This window comes from Barbatula barbatula, assembly GCF_947034865.1.
Source record: "Barbatula barbatula genome assembly, chromosome: 6".
In the NCBI taxonomy this organism is placed as follows: domain Eukaryota; kingdom Metazoa; phylum Chordata; class Actinopteri; order Cypriniformes; family Nemacheilidae; genus Barbatula; species Barbatula barbatula.
In genome coordinates, this window is record NC_136765.1 from 18,755,913 (window position 1) to 18,783,908 (window position 27,996).

Below are 27,996 nucleotides of genomic sequence, written 5' to 3' on the forward strand. Positions count from 1 at the left end.
AAAGCCTTTGTTCTGACCAGATGAAACACTTTCTGCCAGGTGGAGCCTAGAGCATCATCTTTGTTTATTTTTCTTTTCGATTGGTTTTGAAAAGCTTTTGAATACTCTCACAAGGCTGAAAAACTTCTGACTGGAAGCCAAAAAAAATTGCTCAATTATTATTTCTGACATGTTATACAATTTAATTTTTTTCTGAGACAAAACAAAAGACCTTCTATTTTTAAGATTTATTTTGTGTACAAAATTTGAAAATGTCCATCGTAAAACATTTGGATGTACTGATTGTAAAGAGACAATATTCATCAATACATATTATACGATATTTTCGATTGACATGTTTAAGCTGCCTATACATGTAATGACGTTTTGGCCATTTTCTTAACATATTCCAATTTTGCTTTCTTGCTCTGAATAAACCAACCTTGAAATCGTCTCCATGCAACGTTTATAACGTGATCACTTTTTACATAACAGGAAGCTAATGGTGGGGTTTCAGCTGCTGCTATCTGAATACCAAAACGCCTGTATACTCTTTATTTGCCCAGGAACAAATTATGTAATACGGTATGAAGTAGGTTAGAAACAGGGAGGAGGTGAGACATAAATCATTCTAAAGACACTCAACCGCTTTGGGAAGGTGACCTTCTATGCTGCAATTTAACATATCACATTCAACCGGTATATCGCATATCATATGTTATTATGTGACGTCATAATGTATCAGCTTGAAATACGTTTGGGAAATTTAAGCGCACTGTGGTGTGAGATAATTTATCTTAAACTACTGTAAAACAACATTTTGCAGATTGTGACCACATCATTTTGCATTCGTCACACATTGTAAAACAATAACAATTTAATAATTGAAAATGCTAAGGTAACAAATGTAATTGAAAATGCTGCAGATGTAGATGGACATGTTCACCAGTTACAGTTACATTCTCCTTTATACATTCATGTAAATGTTAACCTTCAAAATTTATGAGAAAATACCTTATGCGTCAACTATGCAAATAATTATCTATGTTCCTAGCTAAAAAGTGATCAAAATGATACAGATACAAAATCCAAAGGCTTTTTATGCACTTTTATGTTCATTCAGTTTCATTCATTAATGATCTGACCAGGGAGTCCTTCGCACTCCATGAGTCCAGTGGAGGTAAACGGTGTGATAGTGTCGAGGGAAATCTCCCCGTCGCACTCGAACTGCGCAATGTTGGGCAACAGCATGTTTTTATGGTTCCGCGAAACCGAATCCTTATCAAACGGGAGGCTCGGCTCCTCTCGAGTGTTCGAGACGGCGTGTGGCAGCTGAACGGCCAGCGGTTGCGCTTCCTTCTGGAGCGTTGTGTCGTGGTGATAAGACACCAGCTCATTGCTGAAATTCACCGTCTCCACTGCAGTGCTAGGGAAAATCTTATTGCAACCCAAAATAGACGAGAATGCTTTCCTGAAGTCTGCGTTAAATGCGTAAATGACGGGATTTAGGGAGGAATTTGCCCATCCGAACCAAACAAAGATGGTAAAAGTGGTGTCACTTACGCACTGACAGAATGGTACCATGCAGTTGATCACGAAAAAGGGCAGCCAGCAGAACACAAAGACCCCCATGATGATGGAAAGGGTTTTTAAAACTTTAGTCTCTTTCTTAAATGTGGTTTTGAGAGAGTTCTCGTTGGAGCAGTCGTTGGACTGGTGATGGTTTTGCGCTTGCTCCACTGCCCTCTCCAAAGAGGAGATCCTGCGGATCTGTGTTTGCGCAATACGAAATATCCTCGTGTAAGTGGCTATCATGATGATAACGGGGATGTAGAAACTTATCAGGGAAGAGGAGATGGCGTAAGTCCTGTTCAGATTTGCTTTGCAGTTGTCGGTATAGTTTGTGCCGTTGCCCGCTGCGCCGTCCTCCTCGTCGTCTGCCATGTGCCAGTTAAGCTGAACCGGGATAAAGGAGATGAGGATGGACAGGGTCCATGCCACCCCGATCATCATGAAAGCCACCCGGTGGGTCATTTTGCGCTCGTAGCGGAAAGGGCTCGCGATGGCCCAGTATCGATCCAGGCTGATGATGCAGAGGTTTAGAATAGATGCGGTGGAGCACATGATGTCGAAGGCGATCCAGATGCCGCAAAACCGGCCGAAGAGCCAAGTGCCCGTCACCGTGGATATCGCCTCCCACGGCATCACCAGGACCGCCACGAAGAGATCCGACACCGCCAGAGAAATTACGAAAAAGTTGGTCACTTTGGAACGCAGGTGCCTGAATTTGACCACGGCGGCGCACACCAGCGTGTTCCCGAGGAGCGTGGAGACGATCAGAAGAAAGAGGACGAAGCCCAGCAGAGCGCGCACACTGTTCTGCCCGTCTCTATCCTCACTCTCCTGCGTTTTGTGCATTCGGTCCTGTGTGTGGTTTGTATCGTTCTCCATCTTTAGGAACGTTGCTCAACACTTGACATTTTCTAAACCCGTCAGCTTCTTTATCCGTCAATATGATATTTCCATCTGTTCTCACCAAAGCGCTTCATAGTGATCGGCTGCCTTGTTTTGGACAGTGTCCATGAGGTCTCTGTCGATTCCTTCTTCTAGTGACCAGTCAGAGTTGGTCGATATACAGCTCTTTCCCATTTTGTCAAGTTGTAAACTGCGTCCGTTCCCACTGCTTAGCGCGTAAAAAGACCCACATTCTTGTGACAGAGCTTTCCTTTCGAAAGTTCTTGCTTTGTGATTGGTTTATGTCCACAACGCTGAGCCTGTATGATCCATACCAGCATCCATGCGAATGACTCCATGCTACCAATCAACTTTCTTGGTCATGATCCTTTTGTGTTCTGTCATTTCATCAAATCTGCAGCGCATTTACATTTATTCATTATAGGCACAACAAAGAATTTCAACAATAGCATTGTAAACGATAAATATGCACAAAATAATAATTACAAAGAATACACAATTAAATTCAATCAAATTAACAACAAGAATCATTTATGTACCGTGTTCATCTGCTTGAAATTTCAACACTGTAAACATTTATTTGTTGTTTCAACCTTAAGAATTAAGTGACCTGGCTCAATTTTTTCATAAACATTCAACATAAACATATGAATTATTACATGAATTTGATGCATAATTGTTATGTTAATTTATATTTTTAAGATTAGTTAGCTAAAGTTTTTTAATTTTAAGTTAAAACTAATCGTTTTTATGGTGAATTTACCTTTTTTTCGGTGCTCATCACTTAGACATTGGGAGAATTGTGTTGAATAACAAATATGCAATGGCAAAGAATATCCATATTAATAAATACAGTGTAAAAAATGAAAAGTTGACTTAACATAAAATTTCAAGGCAACTTGCTGCACCGCTTTGAGGGTACTCAACTTTTGTCCAAGTATTTCACTTTACTCAATTAACTGTCACATGACTGTCAATTGAAAACAAATAGTTGAACCAACTTAAATAAATATGCAACAATCTAATTTCTGAGTTCACTCAACTATGGACTAAATTTACTAAACTCAAATATGGGTTTAATTTTATGATGGTTGTGAGAGATGTGATTGACCGGACCAAGTTAGGAAGAATGTTCCACCAGGAAGGAGTTGTGAAGGACAATGACCGGGAAAGCGATTACTGCCCTTATGAGAAGGCAATACACGATTCCACTCGTTTGCTGAACACAGGGATCTTGATGGGGTGTAGGAGTGTAGTAGGGTGTGAAAGTATGCCGGCGCAGATCCAGTGATAGTCCTGGGCAAGCATTAGCTACTTGAATCTGATCCGGGTTTCCACCAGTAGCCAGTGGAGAGAGATGAAAAGGGGTGTAATCCTTCATCAAATATTGTGAAACATCATATAGTTGAAAAAGGAACTCTAAATAGTAATAGTAACTTACAATGACAACAAAAACAAAAAATATGGCCAGCAAACACTAAAATAGCAATCAGAATAATTATTTCAAACTGCGAATTGAAAATTCTGCAACGCATGCTGGCAACTTTCATTCACTAGAGTTGTTTTTGAGATTACACAGTTTGGAAGTTGGTCAAACTTGAGGCGCTTTGGACAATCACTAGATATCCAAGTACAGTCACCAGATTCAAAACAATCTTTGTTGGTACCACATCTAGACTAATTTTGTTCAGACTCAAAATAATACATTCTTCTTCTTCTACTTAAAAACCTCTGTTCAAGTTACATTATTACCTTTGTTGGGAGAACAATTTGAAGTTGTATTTTTTACAGTGTTTCTGAGCTTTATGTTATACTCTGGATATGCTTTATTGACTGTGGACAGTATGTCCTGCAGCTCTTTACTGCTCACGTGCTGAAGCTAAGCAGGTTTCATCTTGGTCAATGTTTGTCTGGGAGACCCCATGGAAAACCTCAGGTTGCCGTTTGAGGAGCTGGAAAGGATTCCACGTAACATCTCCTAATATCCCAGAATAAGGACAGCACCAAAATAATCACTATAAAAATGCATTAATGGGACATTTAATTCAGGTTCTGGATCTTGAAACTCTTGAAAAACTAAATTATAGTAGAGCAGGGCCGTGCACAGCGGGGTGGCCTGGTGGCTAGATCCACAATCTAAGGTGCCCCTCTCAACCCCACCTCCGAGCAGGCATTAATTCAGTTCCCCGCTAAAATACTGCACTAAACATCCGTGTTTTTCCGCTTGCTCCCCAGAATCACTCACAGACAGTCTCTGTCCGCGCACTGGAGTGAAGACGACAGTTTCAGATGTTCATCCCATTACTGTAAGGACATTGGTGTAAAGTATTGGAGTAAATGTAATTAGTTACTGTACTTAAGTACCTTTTGGCTACTTTGTAGTTGTACTGAGTATTAAAGATATTAGCAACTTTAACCCTCTACTTGACTACATTTATGAATATGTACTCTTCTACTACATGTGTAATGGCTCATACAAAATTACACATTACTTTTTGCATGGGACCTAACTTTTCCTGGTGCAGTTTATTCCCGAAGAAGCAATTTACAGGGAATTGAAGGTACTACTTGTGCAATTTGCCCTATGTCTAACTGAAATTTGTTAACATGTCTTCTTTATGCAAATGCAGGTGCATTATCAGTTGACATTGCTGGTGTTTATGTGGAAACGACTGCAACCGGCGATAAGGCCAAAACCAGCATGTCCAGTGCAAACTTCAGTATTTTATCCTTAATATTATTTTGTTTATCCGTTTTACTGAAGAGACCTTTGTGAAGGATATTGGTTTCCTTATGACTATGAGCACTTGAGCATAACGGAGACTTAGGTGTTTGTAATAGACGTAGGCTATGGTGTCCACCTTGATCTGTTGCAATTTTGAGGTGTTCAGTTTGATGCGATTGCTCTCCTCACGAATCAACTGTTTCTTGTTTTTCACGGACATGTCTCTTAAGTGCTGGGGACTAGTGCTGCTTTGAGCCTACATTCAGTATGAGTAAAGCACTCAAGTCTTGTTAAAATCAGATCAAGTCGTTTTGGAATTTGTGATTTGTAACTTGAGTAATTTTCACTGCAAGGTATCTGTACTTCTACTCAAGTATGGGTTTCAGGTACTCTTTACCACTCTGGGACATTATTCACATTACAGACAGTGCTTGATATAAGCAGAATTAATCATTTGACCCTTTTTGTGTTTATAATGTTTTGCTTCTTGTTTTCTGTTATTGGTCCTAACTGCTAACAACTTGTACGAAATATCCATGTTCTCATGAGAAAAATCGAATTCTTGTCAAATCAAATTGTTGTATCGGTACAGTAATACCAAATTTGCAGATATTGGCACACTTTGTAGAAAATGCCTTCACAAAGCTGACAGTTTGTCACACTCTTTCTGCTGTGCAGTAAATTTCCCATTCTCTATTTTCTTAGTTGAAACCAGTAATCTATATATCATATAAATGACATTCCATTAAGACCACATTAATAGGAGCCCAGATAGCAGGAGAGCTTGTGAAAACCTTTAAATCATTAGTTAATGTTAATGCATCAATATTTCCTGTGGCTCAGTGGTTAGATCATGGCACTAGCAACGGCAATGTCATGGGTTCAATCCAAGGGATTCCACATGCTTGGAAACAAATGTATAGTATAATGCAATGTAATTCATGTTGGATTAAAGCGTCAGCCAAATCCATATAATGTTGAAAAATGTTTGAAATTTCACCAAATCACCATTATTGTGAAAATGCAATATTGCCTACTAAAAATAAATACAATACATATATATATATACTATATATATATACATATTAACTGAGTGCTACAATGTGATAAGTAGAAAGACATTTCTAAGTGTGTGCTATCTTCTCCTGCCCCAACCCTTAGTGCCCTTTTTTGTTTCGGCCACTGACCCTCGAAATATCTGTGCACGGCCCTGAGGTAGAGGCTACCATGCAGGTGTATCGTTTTTTTCTCATCGCACAATCCTGTGTCTTGGCTCCCTCAAGCGGTTATTCAAACTTTTTAGATTTTCTGTAGTTTTGCATTGTTAATGCGGAGCGCCTTGCAGTTCCTTCAAATGACCGGCAGGTGTCGCGTTAACTCCTGGTAATCCCATTTACAGTCTTTTGCTGGGAGAGACACGCAGACACCATATTCAAAATGGCCTCTAACAGCGTCTGCGCTGGACGTGGATCAATATGTGCATAAACAATACCGACTTGTGGATTTACTCTCCATCCTCAACGCTAGCGGCTTCGGGGGGCGGCGATGTCATGAACGCACCGCACTGTTAGAGGGGGAGTGTATAAGATGAGATCTTGTCTTGGAGACAGCCCAGCCGAACCGGGGCGCCGCAGCAGCAGGGTTTCATCTCCGGTTCTGTACCACCGACACCTCCAGTGAGATGGAAGGAGTGGAGGATGCTGATGGGTTGGGTCTCGCAACGTCCATCGATGTCAACGACAACCAGGAGACGTGCAAAGTTCGCGTCTGTGTTTCTGACCCTGACGATGCGCGGTCCGGGTGGGCCGCCGAAGAGGGTTCTGTTTACACTTCGGGTATAACGGATCGAGACGCTGGACTGTCGTCAGTGCGCAATGCACCGAAAGAGTGCCAGGTTTGGCCTGATTTCAATCCGGATTCTGTGTTTCCGGTGGCGGGGTGCAGGGATGAAATAATCAATGGATTTCCTGAACAGCAGGAGATGGATTTGGTTTATCCAGATGGAGGAGGAGAGGGAAGCCGGTCCGGCCCGAACGCAGCTGTGCGCGCAACCGGAATGTCAGACACGGATAGGGTTACTGGGACGTCTGAGATTGGGTGTGCTAGAGAGAGTGCGCACAAACTCGACGAAGGTTATTTAAATTCACAGCTGAGGCCAAAGTCTCCGGTGTCATTCGTTGGTAGGAATTCACCAGATTTGAAGATGCCTAATGGAGATGCGGTCTATGGACATATGGATAATCCTCATATAAACCGCATGGAATACGGACATGCTATGCAATCTTACCAAGCCAGAGGTGTGAAAGTGGGAAATGGGGGGTTGTTAATTGTGAACAGTTATAACACCCTGTCTCAAGTCCCCTTTGGATCTCTAGGTGGCCTTCCTGCTCCAGTGAGCCATGTATTTGTTCATCAAAGTGACCGTGTCCTCCCCCCCGGGAGGTCATGTGAAGGAATGGGTCGTGACAGCGGGGAGAGCTCGGAAGAGACCCGGCACTTGGATGCAGCGAGCTGTGACCAGGACCCTGCTGACACCCTGTCGGATCTCAGTGCCAAGCTGTCCTTGTCTCCCCTTGTGGAGAACACAAGCGATTACACCGAAGCTGAGCCCAGCCCAGATGAAGAATTTAGTGAAGGTGGCCCTCCATTTCGACCCCGGAGTCTCCGAACTAACCCGGGTCACACAGTTTCTCTCAGCTGTGATGCCACTCCTCTGAGTCCCGGGGATGATGGATATTTTGGTGCAGAGGGTGTGGCGGATGAATGCTCTGTAAATACATTTGAAGGTGGTCGTCGACAGAGCGCTCCAGACAAGCTCCAAGACAGCACAAACCCCGAGGCCTCATCTGACCCGACTGTTGATACAAAGAGACACGGCATCGCCGAGTTCCTCACCAGGTAGATGGCGGTTACACACCAACAAGTGTCTTACCTGTTGCCAGTGAACCTGACGATTTTTTGGAGAGCTGTTAGGGGGGCCTTACACAAATGTTAGGGTTAGACATTTCCAGCATTCCGCTGCCCTTAAAGTGTTTTTCATTTATTCTGAGATATTGTACTTACCCTGCTGAAAACTCTTACAATAGAATTCTAATTACAAACTATTAGGTTAGTTGTTTACTTAAAACCAATACAATTTCATTTATGAAATTCATTCAAGAACCGTAAACATTACCAGAAGAGACCCACGGACACCATTATAGTCTCCATTAAAACCAATACAATTCCCATTATGACTGTTAAATCAATTAGACGTGATCTTGTCTGTAGTTCTATCAGCAGGGAGCTTTTTCCTATGTAGAGGATGTTGAACAATGTGTGTGTAAAGCTTTTTATTCTGTCAGAAAAATCACACTGTTACTACGATTAGGTAATGAGTTACAGGTAATGCCAGGTGCTTTGACAGTCTCTCTTCTGTGCCTGCTTTATTCTACTCTAGGATTTGCTGAAAGATGTTGGGTGCAAAAAAGAGACACATAACTGATCTGAGACGCAACGGAAGTAGATCTAATGTAACTGTCAAAAGTTAGCGGTAGTTGTATTCGAGTTGTTTAATGGATCTATTAAACAGCCCTGTTATCTATTCGTGTTGTTTATTATTTATATTTCAGTTTAAGGTTTTTGGACACCCAACTTTTTAGAAAAATGTTAAACTCATCAAAATGATCAAATAAAACAAAGGAATTAACAAAAAAAGCTTATAAGGGCTCCCTATTATTGGATGTTCCTTCTTCATTATTCAGTCATCCAGTTTAGAATTTGTCTACTAAACTAATTTCAGGCATTCACCTTCAGATCAAAGTCTTTTTTTAAATAATGAGAAACATTTCACGGAGGTGTCCAACAACTTTTGACACACTTCTCCGGTAATGTATACGTGTTAGTGAAGTGAAAATCACAGTTGTTTCAGAAAATGGATGATTTTAATACTTCATAAGGTTATGCGTAGTCTAAGTTTCTGCTTGATGCATTTTTTTATTTTAGTACAACTTTAATTTGTTTTACAAAGTTTATCGCATTATCATATCACATATTCTATCTTCAATATCGTGCAGTCCTAATACCATTTACATTTAGTCATTTGGCAGACGCTTTTATCCAAATCGACTTACAGATGAGGAAACACCACAGTTCAGCTGGAGTCTTAGTCAAGAGCTTTAGTGTCTACAAAAGAACGACGTACATTTTGCTGTTAGCATGGAAAAATACACACACACGGAAAGACACACTGAGGAATTTTAATGTCAGCTTTTATGGGTTGGTCTTCATGGCGTTCTGCTGCTCTGAGGGCTTGTTTGTCTCAGTTTCTGTATGTTTTTGCCTTCCCCATGTCTTCAGTTCCTTGTTTTACAAGGACACACTTCTCCTTTCTTCAGCTGTACCATGTTCCTTATCTTTTCTCATGCTTTCTCTTTCCTTGTCTCTTGTCTTCTATCATTCTGTGTGTTTCTCTTAGGACAGGATTGACTCGGCTCGCTGCCCTTATTATGTACAGTAATTAAGAGCGCATTATATTGTTACCCTCTATATTGTACATCATCTATATTATATTGAAAGCATGAGCAGAGTTTCACAGAGCTTAGGTGCATAGCGGAGGTTTTTATCCAATCTGTGTTTGTGTGAAAGGGCACCTGTGACTCCAGAGTTTATCTGGTGGCGTTTTTTGACCATGAGTACACTGAAATCCCCATGTATTAAGCTCATTAAATCCTTGAGGCCTGCTAAGCCAAACCATCCAAAATCTTAATTCCCTATAGTTCTAGTCTGAACTTGATGATTGACACTGATAGTTCACCCCAAAATAAAGATCCTGTGATCATTTACTCACCCTAATTTCATTTCAACCTGTATGATTTTTTTCCTTCGCAGAACACAAAAGAACATATTTTGAAGAATGTTGTTAACTTGCCCCCATATACTTGTATTGGTTTTGTGTCCATACAATAGAAGTGAATGGGGCCCGGTGTTGTTCGCTTACCAACTTTCTTTAAAATGTCTTCTTTTGTGTTCTGCGGAAGAAAGTCATAAAGGTTTGAAATGACGAGAGGGTGAGTAAATGATGTCAGAATTTTTGGGTGAACTATCACTTTATCTTAAGAGCTCTTGTCAAATGTATTCACCATTTTTCTGGTTCTTTTCAGGAATTTGTTTTCCTGGAAACCCAAAGAGTCAAGGGCAACAGCATCCGAGAGTGTTCCAGGATGGAAATTGTTTGGAAAGATCCCCCTGCGGGACAGCACTCCCAAAGACACTAAAACCATGCAGCAGGTAAGAAAGGACACCTTAAAGGGATACTATACCCAGAAACTTTGAATTCTGTCTTATCATAATGTAATTTCACACCAGTGGGATTTTATTTTTTTGTGTGCCAGTGGAACAAAACAGGTAACATGTACAAGAATGTTTTTAACATTTTATACAATTAAAATGTAGATTTCAAACATGTCATGCATCTTTGTGGTTGGAAATGACATGATGATACATAAATAATGACAGGCTTTACAGTCATAGATAGTAGGGAGTTTGAGACGCTGCTTAATGTGGGCCGGCCCACTGTAAGGATATAAAGAAATTATAATAATATTTTCTAGGTTCTTAATCCTGTTCCTCGCGACCCCCCTCCCCCCCCCCCCCCCCTTGAAATATTTTGCATGGTTCTCTTATCCCTTCAGAGGATTGTTCAATACGACCGTATAGGAAAATCACTGGATATTCTGCCATGATTCCATTTCAAAAGGCAGTAAAGTGCACAAGGCGTTTGTAAATCCCATGATAACGGCTAAATAACACTTGATATTTCCGTGGCAAGTTTTGTCTGTGTGTGAAGGTGCTGCAGACAGTCGTGTAGCGCAAATCTCAGTTCTCAAACTGTGCATGGAGTAGAGAGCAGTGAATACTCTCCTGACACCATGTCAGTTGTTCCACAGTTCCCTCGTGAAGCGCTCTTCTTATGAGCTGTTGATTTAAATCAGATGTGTTAAACAGAGAGGGGGGGGTCATGAGGACACGGATTAAGAATCACTGGTTTATACCATTCAAGCCATAAGATAAGACCGTGTCAATTATATGGTGGACTTAATTAACATTGAAGAATTCAATAGATAGGAGAACTATTATCACAGATAATGAAATTACAATACTATGCTATTACTAGAATGAAATTATTTTAGGTCAAATTTTTATATAATATACAGCTTTATAATGCTTATTGAGCCCAAAGCGTAAATGTTTCTCTGCTCTCGGTTTATAATTCTAAATGCTCACTTTTGTTTAGCCTTTGCTGTTTAATGTTCGTTGTTTTTTTGGCTTTGCCGTGTATCTTTAAAAGGTCCTTAGAAACGTTTGTTTCTAAATATAGAATGATTTGTGCATCAATAAGCAGGTGTATTATGTTGACAGCCTGGTGAAGAAGTCCAGGGCCACTTTTTAGTCCTAGTCCGCCACTGGTCATAGATGAACTGTTTTTGAAAAACATGATCTGTTTTTATGGCTAGAAACACCAACTAGGTTCATAACTTCATTTCTGCAGAAGAAATGGTCAACAAATCCTGCCTTTTTTGCTCATTTTCTGCTGCAGAGATGAACATTGAAGAGAAAATATTGTGAAATTTACGATGTTGGAAACTGTGCGTCATTTTGTGTGTCAGCCAGGGGAGACAAGTGTGTGTGGTTGTTGAGCGTGGGCTGTGTCTGAGTGTGTGTCTGCAGCTGTCTTCAGTCTTTCCCTTTGATAAAGAGACGATGACTGAGCTTGTGTTGATTTCAGCCCTCCAGTTCTGGTTTGAGATTCACCCCCATACATGCTGCAGGTGTCGCTCTGTATTCCTCTGAGAGAGACCTCCAATTCACACTCACACTCATTCTTCTGTCTTATCTTAAAAATTCCAATAAAGCACCTGATATTTGTTGCTTGTTACAAATATAAGTAGGTCTTAAAACCAAACGAAGCTACACTGACATTAAAATACTAATATCAATTAAAATACTATAAAAAAAAAAAGAGAAAACATTCAACAAATGTTTAAGGAGCCAGGCAATAGACAATGTTTTAAGTGTATAGCCAATTTAGAAATGTGTTAACATGACATTAGAATTGCTTACCGGAAGTTTTTGTACAGTTGTATTGATATTTCTCATGATGCACAAATGAACAACGAAAAGGGATGAGGCTACAATTTTGCTTAATGCTTTCGCTGAGCTTAGCTTGCATTGAACATGGAGCATTTCCTTAATGGGACAGTTCACCCAAAAATAAAAACTCTGTCATAGACCATAGTAGGGCCCAGAACAGTTTGCCTTCCTGCATTTTTTAAATATCTCATTTTGTGTTCAAAAGAACAAAGAATTGTATAAAGCATTTTTTCCTACTATGGTAGTAAATTGACCCTTCGCAAAGCACTCCCCCTTTTGCTATGCCTGACATCAGCCAAAACACTTCCACTGCACTAAAGAATATTATTTATTGTGAAATAATCATTTCTTTCAGCCAAAAGCAAAAAGTTTCTATGCATTTGAACTATATATTTATGATGTGAAAGTGACTTGGAATGAAGCAAACATATAAAGATCGAAGCTCTCGCCTAATGAACACATTCTCACTCCCTACTGGTCACATATTGACGCTGTCAGCACCCCTCGTGTCACTTTTTTACAGTTGCTGTAACAACATAACGTCTGGATAGCACCATTGGTTTCTGACACGTTTAGGTAATGGGTGAAGCTGTGTTGATGAGATGCAGTCCTTCAGCGCGTGTCATACGAGAGTCTAAGTCTTGTTGTATGAGTCTGGTTTAAGAAGTATTTATTGTTATACATTATGACAACCAAGATTCCACAGTGACCGGCATCATGTTCGTACAGTGTGACGGCCAGCAACAATTGCAGAGGACTTAAACTCTATGGTTTGTTTGTCAGACAAAATGGTGAATAGCTAAAGGGTTCATAATAAGGGTTGTTAGGATTGGTCCAGTCGCCTGTCAATGAAACTCCACCTGAAGGGTCAATTGTGGCAAAGAACTATTTGGAGACAAGCATTGCATTCTTCCATCTCTGTGTTCATCGAATCTAAGAAATATATACAGCTTTGAAACACCTTGAGGGTGAGTAAATGAAGTCAAATAATGTTTTGGGTGAACTGTTCCTTTAAGACTTTTTTAGTCTGTGTAGATGACCCACAAACATAATCATCCATGGCTCATCCATTCCACCTAAATCTGGTGCACTGTTGAATTTTCACTCTAATATCTATATCTCAATAATTCTGATGAAATCGGACTTCAGTCTCTCTTTCTTGTCTTGAGTTTATGATCATGTGAGCCTGCATGTGACTCATCTGTACTGGAAGCTTCAGCTGTGCTTTAAGGGGGGCTGGTTAGTTCATTTGTCGAGTTTAAATGTCTTGAAGGTTAAATCACAAGTGTGTTGCAACACTAGTGTGTTTTCGCTCTCTGTCTTGACTAAGATTGCATTTCTCTGGTTGACTTCATAGCGAAGTGGTGTCAACAATTGTCTATTTGCGATCGTGGCAGTGAGTGACGTCAACACACAAACATCATTTATGTACATGCTGTAGGCCTTTAAATGTAGAAGTGCTTTTGGGCATAACATTTAGTTCGCTCACTCTGAGCATGTGGGAATCTCATGACGGATTTCATGCTTTCCTTCACGTCTCCTCGGTATACAAGTGATGCTTTAAGGTTGTTGTTATGCTGGATCTGCTGTAATACCATAATTGCTACTCTCCTTTTGTGTTTTTGAGGAATATGAGACCAGGGCGGGACCCTCTGTAGTACTGCCCCCTCAGCTAATGAGACGGAAGAATCTGGAGTTTGAGCCTTTGTCCACCACTGCACTCATCCTGGAGGACAGACCTCCGTAAGTCACATGTGAACCACATTTCCCATAATGCACTGTTGTCACGGGCTGCTGCGAAGTGCTACAAGGTGCTGTGAATACATGCTTCCCTGTGATCAAATATTTGATGTTGTTCACTTTGTCTGCTGGGAAAACTGTCAAACAAAATGTGGCCGTATAGACCGAAGAGCAGGTTTTGCTCTTGTTTAAACAAATGTTGTTTTAATGTTAATCATTAATAAAGGGTTTTGTTTTATTTTTTTATCAGAGATTGATGATATATGTACGGAGTCATAGTGTGAAGAACAGGTTATTATGTTACTTCTAGGATCAGCCGTCTCGTGTTTCACAGCACGTTCATGCCTGCATGAGATTGGTTTTCAATCTGGTAACTTGTGAAATCGCAATCTCTGAAGCTAGCTGGAATGTCGTTCGTTTTCCTGAACGCACACACTAACTGATTCACATAGTTCACACATGTAAACGTACACGTACACAAAAGTCTTTCCTCTGTAGTATATTCTCACTTGGGATACTCGCGACAGAATACAGATTTGTGTCTTGGCAAATGTCAAAATGACATGTAATTTTAGTCTCATCAAAAGAAAATGAGAATTTTTAAGAATATTTACTCAATTTGTTTTTCTCATACAGCTGTTGTTCATAGTGGGATTGCAAGGATGATATAGCCTACATTTTAAGCCCCAAAATAATTTACTAGTGTTGCACCTGTGAAAATATGAATACTTTCTAAAATCATGGAAGCGTGTCAGAAGTTGCATTTCAACAGATCAACAGTTTCTACCATTCTGCTTTCTTTGTAAGGTCTGTTTTAGACCCATTAAACTTATCTGCCTGTATGATTAGGTGAACTGTTTACATGTACGAATAGTTGCCTTTCTCGCAGTCAAAGATTGCCTGAATCTTTTAGTGAGCGTATTTGAGTTTCAAAGATATAATTTAACTCTGCAAAGAACATACTCTCCACGGGGTGCCCTTCCTTTAAACTCTCCAGAAAAAAAACATTTTGTGTGTTTTTTAGGAACCTACCTGCAAAATCAGAAGAGGAATCTCAGAGACACAGACAGGAATACAGGGAGATGGTTGCTGGGGCCAAGAGAAGAGGTAGGACACACACACACACATGTTATACCACAGGTGTTTATTCACAGAAACACACTAATTCTGCCACACACGTTTTCTGATTCACTTAGAGTTGAAAGACGCACAGAAGAAAAAACGGCAGATGAAGGAGAGATACCGCCAGGAAGAGAATATCGTCAACGCTATGGTGATCTGGAACACTGAGGTCCTGCCCAACTGGGAAAGCATGTTAGTGTCCTATAGTACTATATTTCTTCCAAATATTTACTTAAATGTTCACTTTTGCCTTTATCTCCACATCCATGTTAGAAATATAAAATTGCAGTTGATGTTATAAACTTATCTGATATTTTTGGTGAAATCTTAGTATTATAAGAGGCTGCTTACGCGAGACGGTTTTCAACTGAAAACTTTTTATGCGTTTTGGCTGTTCATTTACACGACAATGGCAAATTGGGGGACTGAAAACACAAACTTTTGAATTTTTGTTGTTTTACTGCACCTTTACGACCAGCGAATACATAGGATTTACTGTTTATCCACAAACTTTAAACACGTCGACAAAGTGTATTTAAAGCACTTTTAGCTTAAAACATGGTATGTTTAAGTGCGCAGGCACGTTGTGTTTCATTACAGCGCTACATTTCCATCCGCTGGCCTGGCCAATTTTGAATACTGATTTGTTTTTACGTACTTACTCGACGATTGTTTTTTTAACAAAAAAGTTTTGGGTTGTAGCTTTAAAAACACACAAATATATATATGCTTATTAAAAATACATCAATAACATAATCACCTAAATGCAGACAGAATAATTTAAAAGCAAAACAGCAGTCGTTTATGTCTGAATATGATCTTTAAAAAATATAATAATCCATTTTGTTGTAATGACACAGGCGTAACACACGGCGTGTGCGTGAACTCTGGTGGCAGGGCATCCCGCCTAGCGTCCGTGGAAAGGTCTGGAGCCTCGCTATCGGCAACGAGCTCAACATAACCCCAGGTAACCATGGGAACCGCACCATACGGTGGTTCAGTCTGATGACCTTCTAGCTGTTGGTCTGCATAACATGTCTGGTAGCCAATACCGACATTAAACCCAGACTTTGTCCAGATGTATCATGTTGACGAGGAAGCAGAGTTGATTTTGTGTTGTTTGGGTGTGTTTTGTCACAGAACTGTATGAGATTTTCCTGTCTAGAGCCAAAGAGAAGTGGCGGAGCTTCAGCGAGACAAGTTCTGTCAATGAGAATGAAGGTTTGTTGCATTTACACAATAGTTGTGGCTCTTTTCTGTCTATAAGTAAAAATGAATCATTATTTAAAGCTGCAGTCCGTAATTTGTATATCGTCATCTCCATTTGAAACACAATTGCAGGTAAGTTTATGTACCTACCTGTGTGTTAAAGTATTGTAATGTCAAACAGACATTTTTCGTAAAAAAGTACCTGACGGATCAATTTAAAAGAATAGATCACCCAAAAATGGTCCCCATTGACTTGAGCATTAGTCGTTTTTATTCCTTCTATGGAAAGTCCGTTATTTGGGGAGCATTATTTGGGTGAACTGTCCCTTCAAAAATCTGTATTATAAGTAGGTATGTGTCACGATTTTCCTATATTCGATTAGTTGATTTAATTATAGAACATCGAATAGTGCGTGCGATTGTAGTCTAAAAATAAAAACAATTCCCCGTGTTTTCCATGTTGATGCGGTGGTGACCCGTTCAAGGCCTGTTGCTATAGCCGCTTTTGTATTTGATGTAGGTTTTTTCCTTCTTGAATTTATTAGATAGTGACAAGTGAAGCTGAATCCTTTATTGGTTAACAATGTTCATGGAAAAGTGGGCATGTTTTAGAGGAAGTTGTTTTTCAATGAAATATTCAGAAGGTGTAAAAACTGGAATACCCTTGAATAATTTACCACAAGACCAGGAACATGTGTTAGCAAGTAAATACGGTCCATTTTAATACAATGCAAACGTTTGCTAGAATGTTTCCATTGTCAGACTGTTGAACCCAGTACGTGGTTTCCATCACAGACTTCCTGAATTATGTCACAAGAGCTGAACTTTGATGATTTTTCCTATTTGCTGTGACTAATGTCTTCATCTGGTTTTAATGGATTAGATTGTGGCGTGTCACTGGCTGACAGAGAGTCTAGTCTGGATTTAATCAAACTTGATATATCCAGAACTTTCCCCTCTCTCTACATATTCCAGAAGGTAGGAACAGGTGTTTCTCCATACTTTATATTCATGAGTTAAGTCTCATTTTTTGTTTCACATCATAACATATTTCTGCCTCTCTCCATCAGGGTGGACCATACCATGATATATTGCACGATGTGTTGGGGGCATACACCTGTTATAGACCTGATGTTGGCTATGTAAGTAGCAAACAGTTTACGACGACAGTATAAATACACATCCACAAGCTACTGTCACATGTTCTGCCTAGTACTTAGTTCTGTAGCTGCTGCATAAACATATGCAAACTTGCCGAATGGCCCTGGGGAAGGTGCGGTTGAATTTGTATCCGGGCCATCGCTACAATTCACAGGGCGTGGGAAAACTTTAGTCCCAAGCCCAATGGATAGGTTATACACCAAACACACACGTACCTTGGTCCAAGAGCCCTGGTTTGTATTGCACGTGTCATGTGTCATTTGTTTGATGTGTGATTTAGGTTCAGGGCATGTCCTTTATTGCTGCTGTTCTCATTCTGAATTTGGAGGAGGCTGATGCCTTCATTGCCTTCGCCAACCTCCTTAATAAACCGTGCCAGATGGCCTTCTTCAGAGTGGACCATGACCTGGTACGCATACACAGCCTCTTCATCAAACCTAGACTATCTACAACACCCATATGTGACCCTGGATCACAAAACCAGTGTTAAGTAGCGCAGGAACATTTTTAGTAAACGCCAAAAAAGTTTTACACTGTTGTATCTTCACCAGATATTGTCCTGTAACCCATATATCAATAAAAAGCTTAATTATTCAGCTTTCAGTTGATGGAAAGATCTCAATTTGGAAAATTGACTGGTTTTGTTGTCCAGGGTCACATACATGCTCTCAAAATAGAGGGAGTTACACAGTGTTTCTGCGTCTGCACATAGAATGTATTCCCACCATCTGTTGACCCACTTTTAGAGATTCATTGGCCTGTATTCTCAGAGTAAAAACTCTGCCAAGAGCTCCTAAAAGTTGTAGTGATGGCAAATTTCTCTTATGTCACACAAACTGACTAGATAATGTTCTTAATGCTTGTTTCAGGATGAAGCTTTGCTCAGTATTCATGTCATATTTTGTTTTTCCTCCCAAGATGCTGAAGTATTTTGCAGCGTTTGAAGTGTTTTTCGAAGAGAACCTCCCAAGATTATTCCAGCACTTTCAGAACAACAGCTTGACCCCTGATTTTTACCTCATAGACTGGTATTTCTGCCTTCAAAATCTCACTTCCTGCTGTATTCTGCCTTTTTTGTTTCTCTTCTCTATCTATATTTCTTTTCCTTGTTTTGAAACCACAGAGGAGAGATGAAGGAGTAATTGTTTTACTGGACTAGCTCTTTATCGCCCCCTAGGGGCTTTCAGGCCACACATCTAATCCTGCAGTTAACAAATGGTGTGACATGCCGGAATTTTTAGCAATTCACATCTTTTCAATACATCATTTTGCTACACTGCATGTTGTGATGAGCTAGAGTGCTACTCTTTGCTAATAAACCTGAATTAATATATATATATTTTTTTTTATTACTTTTAACTACTTGTAGACCACAGATTGTGAGCTATCAATCTAATATTGTGCGTATTTTTTTCATTTAGCCTTTTTTGAAAGCCAGTAGGATGGTTTAGTATAAAGTGGCTACCAGCATATGCTCATGGGTAGTTGATAGACTAATATGCAACTTTGTCCAATGGTGTGACGGCAAAAATGTAGAGAAAATACTTAAAATTAATATAAATCTCTCTAATGCTATTTAATGATAAATATAAGTATGAATAACATAAAACAATGTAATATTAACAGTTTGTTTTCAAACTCATGCAGACAAAATTCTCATGACTTAATTCTATTCTGCTTTCAGGATATTCACTCTGTACAGTAAGTCGTTACCGTTGGATGTGGCCTGTCGTGTTTGGGATGTGTTTTGCAGAGATGGTGAAGAGGCCTTATTCCGGACTGGAATGGGAATTCTACGACTGTATCAGGATGTTCTGCTGCAGATGGATTTTATTCATAGTGCACAATTCCTTTCCCGGCTGCCTGAAAACACACCCGCACACACACTCTTCTCCTGCATAGCAAACACACAGATGCTCAGTAATAACCGGCGGTGGAACCAGGTGAGATGTGCACAATTACACACAGTGTAATATTAGGCTAACTTTTTCAGAATCAGGTTTGTTTATATACACGTCTTTCTCAATACCGAGCAAATCTGATTCAGTCAAGTTTCGAAAAGCAGCTTAACTAAATTTATGATGACAGCAAAAAAGACAAGTGATGTAGAAAAAGTGAAGTGATTAAAAACAAACGCAATATCAGCATTGCAAATTGTGTCGATAGAATTGGGATTGAACTGTTCAGTATTACAGTTTTTTTACGATTGCTAAACGACAGTGAGCAAAACTGCAGCTACATGTGCAAAACTCTAACTACAGTCTGCACTACCAACAGTCACCTGAGCTAAACTGTTCACATGCAAAACTCATTCCAAGCAACACAACTCTTAACACACGGCTCAAAACAGGCTCAGTGCAGCCAAACACAATGCACAACCCTCACTGAGATAACACACGCTGTCACTCAGAACACACTGAGAGTAAAAACACTAGCATCAAACACCAATACAGAAAATACAAACTTTTCATCTTTACAGTTTCAATAATTTCAATGACTTCATACAAAGTCATATTTTTCCTCTTCCTCCTGTTGGGGCCAGCCTTTGGGTCCTGTTGTAAAAATATATTTTACTGTCAAACTTACTGTAATATATATCTGTGTAAATATTCTATAATTGCAATAGAAAATAAATTCCTGTAATGTTTTCATTTACTGTAAGGATGTAACTCTCACCTGTTTGTATGATGGAAAATTGGCATTACAGATGCCACTGTGGATCTTTGCAGATTGGGTTGCACCCTCAACCCTTCCTCTCTCAATGAGAGACCATGATTCACGACATGGTCTATAAGTGAAGCCCTTATTTCATCTGAAATAACAGCTCAGTGTCTTCTGTGTCTTCCTCCACGCATCCGTCCTCTCCCTGCCACCCTTCTCCATCCACGAACCCGTCTTCCTTGTTCCATTTCCAAAATGAGTCTTTTTGAGCTCTACCTCTCTCTCTCTATATATTTATATATAAATATATATATGTGTGTGTGTGTGTTCACTAACAAGTCTAAAACAAGACACCTGCTTAGCCTTGCAACTGAAAGTTGTGCCCACTGTCGTTTAGCAATCGAAAAAAACTGTAAGAGGTCAAGGGCCTGTTTGATATTGACACTGATCAAAATATAAGTCAACCAATAGTCATGGTTTAATTCTTTTTATTTTAAGTATAAATATGGGAATGTTGAAATAATTGAATGAACCAGAAAATAGATTGTTTGATCAAGAGTTTCTCATCAGCTTTTTTTCTGTCACCCGCAGGTTTTTTCTGCTCTGATGAAAGATGGACTAAAAGAAACCGACAGAAGCAGCAGCAGTCCTGCCTTACGAAGCTAACAGCTGACTCTCCCAGAAGAGATGGTGATATTTCTAACGCTCGCAGAAGATGACGGTTCATGCAGCACTTTGCCCTTTTGCCGTGTGCCTGAGGAAAACTGTAAGCTCCAAAGGACATCTCGGGCTCAGCCTCGATGGACTGATTGTACTGTTTGAAGACTCTCATAATGGACCTGTCCCCTGTGGAAGGGACGTTACTTCACTTGCGCCCACGAGCATTTGTACGTGTGTTTGTGAATGAATGAGCCTGAGAGCATGAGAATAACACAAATGTGAGTCAGGTTACCGTAAAATGTGCCAACTTTGTCAATGTTACTTTTGTAATGTTGTGACTGTAAGAAAATAAACTGATTAGAACCATTTACACACAAACACAGAGGCCAGAGCTACAGATATGAATACTCCCTGCTTGCAGAAATCTTGCAAGCGGAACCAGCAGCGGGCCATCTGGTACACAAACACATACATAATCTAAACCTGCAGTAGCCTTTCATTTAGCACACACCAAATCTGTCTGTTAGCGTGTTTGTTATGCAAAATGTTTCTCTCTTTTATATTATTTAGTCTGTTTGCTAAAATCCTCATGTCTGTTTGACAGCAGTCAGGCAGCCATTGACCCTGTGGCAATATTTCTGTATCCCTGTGACCATTTTTAAAACTCTGAACACAGACCTGGAGCCAGAATAGCTTGAAGCACAAGTGCTGATCTGAGATTATTATTCTTTTATAGATGGACCGTTGCTGATCGAATATTAGAAATCGAGAGATTAGAGATTTTATGTTTTTTTCAGCCATGTAGTTTTAAATGAAAAGTTTGGACACATTTCTATAACACACACAGACACACTACATACTAACCTTAACCAGCAAACAAGAGATCAGCTTCTGCACCTTCTCCAACACTCCAAAATAACCAAACAAAACCAAAACAAATTATGTTATTTAAAGTCTTTTTATTTGAAAATTGTTTATTTTTTAACTCCCTCACTGTTGTACACTTTTCTTACGTGACAGTTGAAACTGTACAATACTTGTGTTTAGGGATCAAGGCTAGACATTGAAAAATCTCAGTATTGGAGACCTGATTTGTCTTCCTGTCTTCTTGTTTTTTTACACTTACACAGCATCTTCTAAAATAACTTTACATTTAAGAAGAATCTGATTGTGCCACAACATGGGACCAGCATGGTTTTGAGAAGTGCCATTGGCAAATACATTTTTAAATGGCTACATTTTTGGACAAGAGGTTTTTGCTGCTTGATTCGTGGTTCTTTAACATCCTATTTAATGAAATGAGTCCTCTGTTCGCTCTGTGAAATAAAAAAATATTGCAACCTACTTTTTATGCTTCAAATATATTTGATCTTACTTCAGTTTGGTGCCTTACAGAAAGATTCCTTATAATGATTTGACATTTCACATTTTCTTCGCTGTGTACTTTTAGTAGTACATAAACATGTAAACTTAGCAAAAACAGTAAACAACCCTTTTTTAGTATAATGGATTTTAAAGAAACTGTTCATGCTTGTTTAATAATGCAATTCATGTATATGTGCCTATTAAATGGTTCACAAATAAACAAGTCTACCCAAATATAAAAAGATCCTAATTTATTTACCCTAATGCTGTCAGAAAATTCTGTCATGGATTACCCCCAAGGTGTTCCAAACCTGTATAAAGTTCTTTGTTCTATTGAACACAAAAAATATTTTTGGAAAAATGTTAGCAACTGACATTTCTGGCACATCATTCAATACCTTTTAGGAAAAATGTAATGGTAGTCATTGGTTCCCTAGAACTGTTTGTTTTCCTAAATTATTCAAAATATCTCATTTTGAGTTCAGACACATTTTTCCAAATACCTTATTTTTTTAAAGTAGAAAGAAGAAATGTAAACAGGTTTCTAACAACTTGTGAGCGAGTGAATGATGACAAAATTTTCATTTTTGGGTGGCGTATCTCTTTAATGTTTTAGGAGACCTTTTTACTGACTTAAGCCTGCTGAAGAGAGGCACAAAGAATGCAGATGTGTCTAGAGCAATGAACAGCAATGTTTGTAATGAATGACACGTAGAACAGACAGGTAGAAAGAACTTGGAACCTATCTAAAGGTACAATTTACAAATGTCAAGGTTACAAAGATAATGGAAAACATACTGATCTCTAACTGAAACATTTCTAGATACAACACTCCTTTTCAAGCTCACTGCGGAGTGGTTTACTTAAACAAAAACACAATATAGAAGTGTACTGTATATAGAAATGACTGGGCTTAACTTTGACACGTTTTCTTGTTGTTCGCCATTTAATGTAACAGGTTGCAAAAGTAGTTTATTCATAAAGGAAACAAACACTGTACTGTACTTGATGTGACTGGAGTGTGAAACACAAGAACTTTAAAGAACCATCATAAACAAGGTCTCAACCAGAGGAAAATCATCAAAGATTAGAGAAGGAATAATGCTGAACTCTACGGCGAATCAGCTTCTGATTTCTTCTCTTTCTTCAGCTTCTTCTTTTCTTTCTTTTTCAATTTCTTCTCCTTCTTCTTTCTCTTTTTCACGCACTTTGTTGATTCCGCATCATCATCATCCTGTTTGTCATTGGGTTTGTCTTTACTTTCATCTTTACAGTGTTTGCCCTCAGATTCGTGTTGAGTTTGAGGCTGTTTGTCGTGTCTGATAAGCTTCTTGTCAGGACTGCGTTCTCTGTGTTCTCCCTTCTCACACCTATTAGAGGGGCTCTCTTTTCTATGAGATGTTTGATCGGCGTGTCTCTTAGCATCCTTGTGATGTCCCTGTGACCCCAGCTGCAAAAATTAAAGAGACTTTTTCAGAATAATGTTTTTTAATTTGTAGATGTGTACCGCTGGATCAAGTTTTACCAAACTTGAATGCTTGTGATCTAATATAAATGGCATGTCACCTGTTTTATCTCATCGCGGTTATGACTTGCTACATGTTTCTCTGCATTATTCAGATCCCCAAAGAACTCCTCACAACGCTGGCAGAAGAAACCTATCACTGGGACCAAATCCCCACTGCCTAAAAGCAAATTTAAGAACATTGTTTATACAGTTTAATGTTCACAACCAAAAATAAAAAAAGGCGAGAACTAATAAAGTGGTCCTGTGATCTCAAAATGGCGCCCCCTGTAGGCGACCCGCCACTAATATAAATGTCAGTGTTCCAAACATATTTTAAAAATAAAACTTTTAACACCTCTTTATAACTTTAATGAGGGACAATAATACAGCCTCAAGAAGTTTTAAGGTGGATGCAGCATGCTGGTGGTGGTTGTAAAGCGCGTTGGGTGTACAGCAATACACTGTAAAGCGCTATATACATGCCCCATTCATACAAGAAGTTTTAAAAACTTGTTGCAGATACCTTCCTGTTTGAGCAAACCCTCTAGTTCCTTCACCAAATACTCTTTCCTTTTCTTGTGAATCTGTTTCTCTCTTCTCTCTCGCTCCCCCTCATCAATCTTCTGAAACAGTCAAAGGTTTCACATTAGATTCTTGGGAGCATGTTATATATGTTATATGTGATGGAAAGTAATTAGGGATGAAGATTCTTTATGAAGTCAAGATATTAAACAAAGACTCCTTGTACCTTCTCCTCTCGCTTTGAGTCCCGATTGGAATGGCTGCTTCCAGAACGGTTACTCCGACCGTCATCACTTTTGGATGCTGAAAACAGGAATTCAGGAAAAACATGTATTACAGAATTTTTATATCTTTGTATGGATATTAATTTAAGGTTATTCTAGCTGTAATGTAACAAAGCCGCTTCAAACAAAAAACTGCTTTCTGACGAATACTATAGCTAATATTGAAATTCCTTTACATTGAAAATCCTTGACAAAAGCTTGATTTTCAGATTACATGTAAACAAATAATAATTATCTAATGTATTCAAAACCTGGATGTGACTCTTTTTTTCTGTGTAACACAAAATTAAATATTTTGAGAAATGTTGTGGTGGTGATGTGTCTATATATAGAAGTCAAGGGGGGTGAATGTTGTTTGGTTGCATATCTTTTGTGTTCTGCATAAGTAATACAGATGTGAACTGACAAAGATGAGCAAATAACAAAAGAATGATAATTTTAGGGTGAACTATCCCTTTAAATTTGCTTTGTATTTTTGGAACTTTAAACCTTCATATATAGGTTCAACTTCTACAAATATGCACAACTTTTTAAATCTACAATTTTGCCAAAAACATAACAGTCTTTCTTGCAAGCTCCGTTACTTTCTTTTTGTCATTCAAGCTGTGTTTTTTATTAAGTATTAATGGAATTATTAATATGTCATTGTAAAGTCATTAAACATGGTCATTCATGCTGACTCTAACCTTTGGACAATGCTTGCAGAGCCTCAAGAGCTGGTTTGAGCAGAGGGAGCGAAGAAGAAACACCTTGTTCCTCTTTCTTCTCCTTCAGTTTAACAGCCATTTTATAGATATCAGCCGGGCTTGGATTCAGTCCGATGGCCCTAAGCAAACTTTTCACATTCTCGCATTCTTCTGGTGTGACTTTCATAGATCCTGTGGCGGCAGGCTGTACGCTAGACACGGTGTGCGCTTTGGGTTCCTGTAGACTGTGAGTCTGGGGTTCTTTACTGACATGATAAACTGGAGACCTCACAGATCCTGTCTGGGCCAACGGAACGGTCACAGCCTGAGGTTTGGCTCTCTCCTCTTCCTCTCCATAAAGGAATTTCTCTTCATCTTCAACACTGTGGATCACAGGCTTGCTTTCAGGCCGCGGGTTGGGGGTGTTCCAGGATAAGATGTTGGTAAAGCTGCTGCTATTTTCTCCAGCTCTCTCGTGAGGTAGCAGAGAGCCGTAATTGAGTCCAGCAAAAGTTTCAGGTTCTGGCTGAAGGTTCTGGAAACCTGTTACAGCATGCTGGTTTCCAAGAACCATTCCCTTTGTATCATCAGCACTCTGTGAAAAAGTAAAAAGGTTCGATTTTAAACCTAGTTGAATTTATGCAAGTAGAAATTGATGGAAAGTGAATAAATGTGTAAAACATTTGAGTTAATTGACTTCCATTGTATGAACACAAACAAACAGAGACATTTCTCAAAATAACTTATTTTTTTACCCTATAAGATGCATACCTGGTTTCTAAGAAGGGCATTCTTGACAATAGGCAGGTGTTTCTCTATCTCTTTACTTTGTAGGATCTGTCGCAGGCCATGAACCAAATCCGGCATGGAACTGCTGCCCAGATTCAGCCCACTGCTTTTGCCAGTAGAGCTGTGACTGTTATCTATGGTCACCATGTAAGGCGGTTTATTCTGGCTGGGACTCAGGCGTGGTTGACTCTTGGAGCGTGTTGTGCTCCTCCCATGACTGTGACTACGGCTCCTACTCCTTGGGCGACTCTTGGCCCTCGTACGATTGCGGCTACCACTGCGCGATCTGCTGCGAGGCCGACTTTTTCCACGACACCGGCTACGTGCTCGACTACGGGCCCGGCTCCTATCTCTGCTTCTGCTGCGACTGCGATGACGGCTCTTTCCTCTACTACGACTCCGTACTCGGCTGTGGCCATGTTTGTCTGAAGAACGATCCCCTGTGACGTTTCTATCTCCCGTGGTCTCAATTCGGTCACTAGCCTCCAGGATTCTTAGAAATTCTTCAGCTTTTTTCCTTCAAAACACATTTATTCAATAGGTTACACATGAAACTCAAATGTATCTTTCCAGCAGACCAAAACAATTGTCTTTTCAGTTTGGAAATACATTGTCTATTTTTAAAGGGATTGTTCACCCAAAATGGAAAATTCTGTCATCATTTACTTATCCTTAGATCATTCCAAACCTGTAAAAATGTCTTTGTTCTGCTAAACACAAAGATATTTGGAAGAACGTCAGTAACCAAACAGACCTCATCGCCCATTGACTTCCATAGTTTTTTTTTAATTTGATTTATGGCAGTAAATAAGGGATGAAATCTTTTTGGTTACTGGCATTCTTCCAAATATCTTCCTTTGTGTCCGGCAGAACAAAAAATGTATAAAGGTTTGGAACAACCTATGGGTGAGTAAATGATAACAGAATTTTTATTTGTGGGTGAGCTATCCCTTTAAATCATATGGAATGGATAATAAGTAAACAATGATTTACAGCTCTAACAGTTTAATCTGAAGTTCATCACTTGTTAAAGACTTCATACCTGACTTCTAGGTTTTGTTCGTCCAGCTTCTGGGTAGACCAGCTTTGTGAGGAGTTACCAAGCTGAGGCTGAGGCTGATTTGATGATGCGAGTTGTGTGGATCCACTCTGGTTGGGATTGTGGCTTGTGAAGGGTCGGTTCTGAATAAAAAAAATCAAGAAAATGAATGAAGAAATGAGCAATACTAATATAGCAATGCTTGGGAAATGGACAAATATCAGGTTTAAGCTTGAAAATTAAACAGAGTGGGACCATCTAAAAAAAATCTTAACCACTTTAAAAATCTGAAAAAACTGGCAAATTTATGTAAATGTACAAAAAAGGAGAAAATAAATTAAATAAAGCATGTCATAATGCAGGACACGGTCTGAATTTGGATTAATAGTGAAATTCAATTGATATTTAAGAACATTAAACAGCAATCATTAATTTGCAGTAAAATCTACAGCATTGATAGGAAAGCTGTTTTTGGGAGATAAGACAACAGGCAGTGCACTAAATCGGTCAAATCAGATACCTCGTAAAATGTGCTGTACGGAGTGGCCTGCATATGTCCCGGTGGACGACCGGGCGGCGGAGCACCGTATCCAGGGCCCGGAGGTCCCCCGTAAGGGGGACAAAACGAAGGAGGTCCATAACCTGATACGGCGTGACCGAACGCCGAAGGGGGAATCGGTACACGGTGATAGTCAGGGTTCGATGAGCCTCGATACATTTTTGTGCATCAATTCGTGATCAATATGCGTAGTTAGCGTGAGTTTATTTGTCCATTTGTCCATTAACACTCTCTCTCTCTCTCTCTCTCTCTCTCTCTCTCTCACACAAATTCGATCGACGTATCATACAGCCTGCGCAGGGACCACAGCGCCGCCTGCAGCACTGAAGCAAAACGCAATAGTCTTCTTCTTCTTCTTCTTCTTTGGTTTTATGGCGTATGG

At 39.5% G+C, this 27,996-nt stretch overlaps 3 protein-coding genes across 5 annotated transcripts; 1 reads left to right on the forward strand and 2 right to left on the reverse strand.

Moving 5' to 3' along the window:
- Window positions 1-1,104: 1,104 nt before the first annotated feature.
- On the reverse strand, window positions 1,105-2,430 carry LOC306895188 (D(1C) dopamine receptor; the record flags this gene model as incomplete). The annotated part of the gene is made up of 1 exon (XM_079458237.1): window positions 1,105-2,430. The coding sequence occupies one exon, from the start codon at window positions 2,428-2,430 to the stop codon at window positions 1,105-1,107; it is 1,326 nt and encodes a 441-aa protein (XP_079314363.1).
- Window positions 2,431-6,560: 4,130 nt separating this feature from the next.
- tbc1d12a (TBC1 domain family, member 12a) lies at window positions 6,561-22,206 on the forward strand. Of its 2 annotated transcripts, XM_079459182.1 has the most exons (14): window positions 6,590-7,476; window positions 7,555-8,077; window positions 10,321-10,447; window positions 13,938-14,053; window positions 15,075-15,157; window positions 15,247-15,364; window positions 16,033-16,139; window positions 16,313-16,393; window positions 17,265-17,359; window positions 17,452-17,523; window positions 17,823-17,951; window positions 18,461-18,570; window positions 19,227-19,485; window positions 20,795-22,206. In XM_079459182.1, the coding sequence occupies exons 1-14, from the start codon at window positions 6,861-6,863 to the stop codon at window positions 20,867-20,869; spliced, it is 2,511 nt and encodes an 836-aa protein (XP_079315308.1). In that variant the 5' UTR covers window positions 6,590-6,860; the 3' UTR covers window positions 20,870-22,206. The 2 variants fall into 2 exon arrangements, with proteins under 2 accessions (XP_079315307.1, XP_079315308.1); XM_079459181.1 differs by having other exon boundaries at window positions 6,561-8,077.
- Window positions 21,814-27,959, reverse strand: LOC306895714 (uncharacterized protein). 2 transcript variants are annotated; one of them, XM_079459183.1, is made up of 8 exons: window positions 27,576-27,959; window positions 27,059-27,198; window positions 25,999-26,533; window positions 25,228-25,822; window positions 24,484-24,560; window positions 24,259-24,358; window positions 23,795-23,913; window positions 21,814-23,678 (listed from the first exon to the last, which is right to left on the reverse strand). In XM_079459183.1, exons 1-8 carry the CDS (start codon window positions 27,771-27,773, stop codon window positions 23,340-23,342), a joined length of 2,103 nt encoding a protein of 700 aa, XP_079315309.1. In that variant the 5' UTR covers window positions 27,774-27,959; the 3' UTR covers window positions 21,814-23,339. The 2 variants fall into 2 exon arrangements, with proteins under 2 accessions (XP_079315309.1, XP_079315310.1); XM_079459184.1 differs by having other exon boundaries at window positions 22,439-23,678; window positions 24,259-24,355; window positions 27,576-27,954.
- Between the last annotated feature and the right edge of the window lie 37 nt (window positions 27,960-27,996).

Bases quoted from the DNA above. Each gene is read 5' to 3' on its own strand.
- tbc1d12a (XM_079459181.1), top strand. From the start codon at position 6,861: ATGGAAGGAGTGGAGGATGCTGATGGGTTGGGTCTCGCAACGTCCATC. The intron at 15,365-16,032 runs GTTAGTGTCCTA...GTAATGACACAG, and splicing joins CTGCCCAACTGGGAAAGCAT to GCGTAACACACGGCGTGTGC. The intron at 17,524-17,822 runs GTAAGTAGCAAA...TGTGTGATTTAG, and splicing joins ATAGACCTGATGTTGGCTAT to GTTCAGGGCATGTCCTTTAT.
- LOC306895714 (XM_079459183.1), bottom strand. From the start codon at position 27,773: ATGTATCGAGGCTCATCGAACCCTGACTATCACCGTGTACCGATTCCC. The intron at 25,823-25,998 runs GTATGCATCTTA...ACTTTTTCACAG, and splicing joins ATGCCCTTCTTAGAAACCAG to AGTGCTGATGATACAAAGGG. The intron at 23,679-23,794 runs GTGACATGCCAT...TAATTTTTGCAG, and splicing joins ACCGCGATGAGATAAAACAG to CTGGGGTCACAGGGACATCA.